Genomic DNA, 3,101 nt, shown 5'->3' with positions numbered 1-3,101 from the left:
ATCTTCTTCTCAAGCTCCCTGATGCTCTTCTTCCAGGTCTCCTCCATCTTCTCATGGAAAGCCTTCAGCTCCAGGCGATCCAGCTGTGGACAGGTGCACACCCTCAGCCAGCTGCCCCAGCATGGGACATGGCTCTCTCAAGGAAAAATCCAAGAATGGGACCTTCAGAGGGATGCTGTCTCAGGCTGCCAAGACTCAAAGGTGCCAGTTTTGCACACTGGGGACGAGCCACTCCTCACCTTGTTTTCTATCCTGTGGCTGAGCTTCTCCTGCAGCTCATTCCAGTGCTGATTCTGTCCTGACACCTGACTTTGCATCTTCCGCAGCCTCTGATCCAGCCGCTCCATGTTTGCCTCAAACTGGGTGCAATTGACTTTGCTGCCCAAGGCATTTTTGTCCGCTTTCTAGCAGAGGAGAAAGGCAGGAGTGAAGAGGGGAAAGGGTTGAGGAATGACAGGCAGGGCCAGGGCGTGTCAGGGGCAGAGGGAGAAGCACTCCCTTCGTGCCATCATGCCCCTTTCAGGGCAGGGTGGTCCCATTCACCCCATCACCCCCATGGGGTCAGTCCCATCCGTGGAGAGGCAAGGGACCTGCACTTGGTCTGGAAATCCTCCCTCTCCCAGACCACTTCTGCCACCCATGCGCCAAAGCACAAGGGGCACTTGTCACCCTGTCCAGGAAGCCCTGGGCTGGCACAGAGGGCCCTCGAGACTGTACCACATCCATTGTCGTCAACATGTTCTGCAACATTTTCTGCTCATCTGCTTTCTCCTTCTGCAATTTCTCCAAGGACTGGAACAGCATCTTTCAACACAGAAAGCATCCCTTGACATGGCAGCAGGGCTGGAGCTGCCTCCTGGTCAGCTGAGCAGCCCCTGCTCCCCCTATCCAAAAACCTCTGGGGAACACCCTTGGAACCAGCTCAGGGCTGTGAGCAGGTCGGCAGGGGGACAGATTCCTTGTGGTCCCCCACCTGGAGTGTGCCTGGGAGATGCTCTGACCCCACGGGACTTTGAGCCACCCACCTCAATAGCTTTCTGCTTTTCCTCACAGTCCTTCTGGAGGTTCCCTGAGACCAAGCTGAGCTCCTCACAGTCCCCTTGAATCTTCCTGACCTTGTCCTCCATGTGCTGCAGGAGCTGCTGGTCCTGCTCCAGGGAGGAAAAAAAGATGATGCTTTGCAAGGGGAGTCTGGTTCCACGAGTCCTCAGTGTCAAGAGGACATTTGCACAAGGCTTTAATTTCCTTCCATGCTGCTGACTGGTCCAAGTCAGTCTGGGGGCAGTGAGGGGCTCCCAACATTTTACAGCAAAGCACAGCCAGCCAGGGAATGCCATCAGCCCACTCCCAAGTCCCCTGTGATGCCAATTCCCTACCTGGCTTCTTTGCTTTATGATGTTCTCCACCTTGCCCACAGCTGTCTGCCGGGACTGCAGGGACTCCACCTCCTCCTTGAGTTTCTCACAGCACTTGACAAGCTCCCTCAAAAACACTCTGATGTTGAAGGTGCAGTTGGAACACTCTGGCTCCTCCATCTCTGTCTCCTCCCGCATAGCCCCTGTTATTTCCCCCAGCTCGCCCAGCTGCAGGAAGGGCAGAAGGAATCCGCTCAGAGATGGGATGGATGCAACCAGCACACCTGGGTGCTGTGGGGCTCGATGGCCCCAGCCAGATGGGGGATGTGGCTGGAACCCTCTCAGGACCCCTCTACTGAGCCGGCGGGTAGTGGGAGTGCTCCCCCAGCACCTCACCTGAGCATTCATCTGGTTGGTTGCCTCATTTATCTGGTTGGTTGCCTCGTTCACCATCTCTTCCAGCATGACATTCCTCATCTCCTGCTGCTCCTCCATCTTCTTGAGTTCAATCTTTGTCTCCTGTAGCACGGACCTGGCCAGCGAGATGGGGGCAGGGGCTGGCTTAGCCTCCCCAGTGCTGCTTGGGCAATGTCCCTTACCCCCAAACCAGGATGCTCTCATATCCTCTGGGCTGTCTTGCAGCCCTATGTGGTAGTAAACCCCTTCCTCTCCTCTTACTCCACTTGTTGAGTGATCTGCTCACTGATCTCTTCTTTCCACTTCTCTGCATCCTCCCTCAGCTTTCCAATGTCGTCCTCCATCTTCTTCATCTGGGAAGGGCAGTGGTGGCAGACTCAGGGCAGAACCAGGGCCTCACACCCTGTCCCCGGCCCAACCCCAAATCTCCAGCTCAGGCAGCCACACTCAAATATCCCACAAGAGCCCAAAGGTGACACCAGCCAGTGGCTCACCGATGCAAATGTCTCTCTCATCTTCTCTGCCATGTTGGACTGTGTTGTCTTAATCATGCCAATCTCCTCGCGAAGATTCTGGTAGTCAGCCATGGACTGGGAGAAAGGGGTGGTGGGGGTGAGTCCCAGAGGAGGGTCTTTGGGGACCTGCAGGACCTTCCTCCTGCCGTGGTGTGCCCAGCACAGGGGACAGTGCAGGTCAGGCTCAGCCAGGCTGGCAGGGCACTGCAGGCAGCACTCTCCATGCATCCAGCAGGGTCAGGGCTGCTGAGCCTGCAGCCGGCACAGCCGAGGCCACTGGCTGCTGCCTCAGAGCCACAAGTGTCTCACAGCAGCAATTCACCTGATAATACTCTTCCTGGAGCCTCTTTATGTCCTCTGCCATGTGGGACTGTAGGAGAAAGGGGTGTCAGAGATGAGCCCCTGGGGAGTGTCCCTGGGGAACACAACCTTCACCCCCACTGTTGTCTGCACAAACCTGCACCTCCAGGATCTTTCTGATGTCCTTTGACACACGGGAATGTTCAGCCTTTATCCCACTAATCTCCTGAGAAACAGTTTAGGCAAATAGGGTTGTTCAAGGTTAGCCCTTGTCAGCAAGTGCCCCGAGACCCCCAGCCCTGCCCTGGGGAGCCCATGGCACAGGCAGGGTCAGCAGGGAGAGCCCCAGTGCCGCCTGCCCGAGCCAGGCTCTGTGCCAGAGCACTGAAGCCCATCCCAAGGGCCAGGAAGCTCTGCCAGCAGCCCAAGCGCTGCCTGGGCAGCGAGGGCAGAGTCAAGCACTGCTGAGGAAGTGGGGAGGGACTGACTGGTGGAGGAGCACCAGGGGCTCTGG

At 57.1% G+C, this 3,101-nt stretch overlaps 1 protein-coding gene across 2 annotated transcripts in view; it reads right to left on the bottom strand.

The window, feature by feature from the left end:
• Nucleotides 1-2,995, bottom strand: part of LOC108504235 (glutamine-rich protein 2-like) — a 5,563-nt gene extending 2,568 nt beyond the window's left edge. For both annotated transcript variants that reach the window (XM_017828954.1, XM_017828955.1), the window contains exons 1-10: nucleotides 2,745-2,995; nucleotides 2,610-2,657; nucleotides 2,267-2,362; nucleotides 2,034-2,125; nucleotides 1,752-1,887; nucleotides 1,377-1,583; nucleotides 1,026-1,148; nucleotides 718-804; nucleotides 240-404; nucleotides 2-83 (exon numbers count right to left, since the gene is read on the bottom strand). In XM_017828954.1, coding sequence (XP_017684443.1) covers nucleotides 2-83; nucleotides 240-404; nucleotides 718-804; nucleotides 1,026-1,148; nucleotides 1,377-1,583; nucleotides 1,752-1,887; nucleotides 2,034-2,125; nucleotides 2,267-2,362; nucleotides 2,610-2,651 — 1,030 coding nt within the window. In that variant the 5' untranslated portion in view covers nucleotides 2,652-2,657; nucleotides 2,745-2,995. The remainder of the gene's footprint in view (nucleotide 1; nucleotides 84-239; nucleotides 405-717; nucleotides 805-1,025; nucleotides 1,149-1,376; nucleotides 1,584-1,751; nucleotides 1,888-2,033; nucleotides 2,126-2,266; nucleotides 2,363-2,609; nucleotides 2,658-2,744) is intronic.
• Between the last annotated feature and the right edge of the window lie 106 nt (nucleotides 2,996-3,101).

Source organism: Lepidothrix coronata, unplaced genomic scaffold (genome assembly GCF_001604755.1).
Source record: "Lepidothrix coronata isolate B3197 unplaced genomic scaffold, Lepidothrix_coronata-1.0 Scaffold154, whole genome shotgun sequence".
NCBI classification, from domain to species: Eukaryota; Metazoa; Chordata; class Aves; order Passeriformes; family Pipridae; genus Lepidothrix; species Lepidothrix coronata.
The sequence above is the reverse complement of the archived record's forward strand: the minus strand, read 5'-3'. Positions and strand labels throughout refer to the sequence as shown.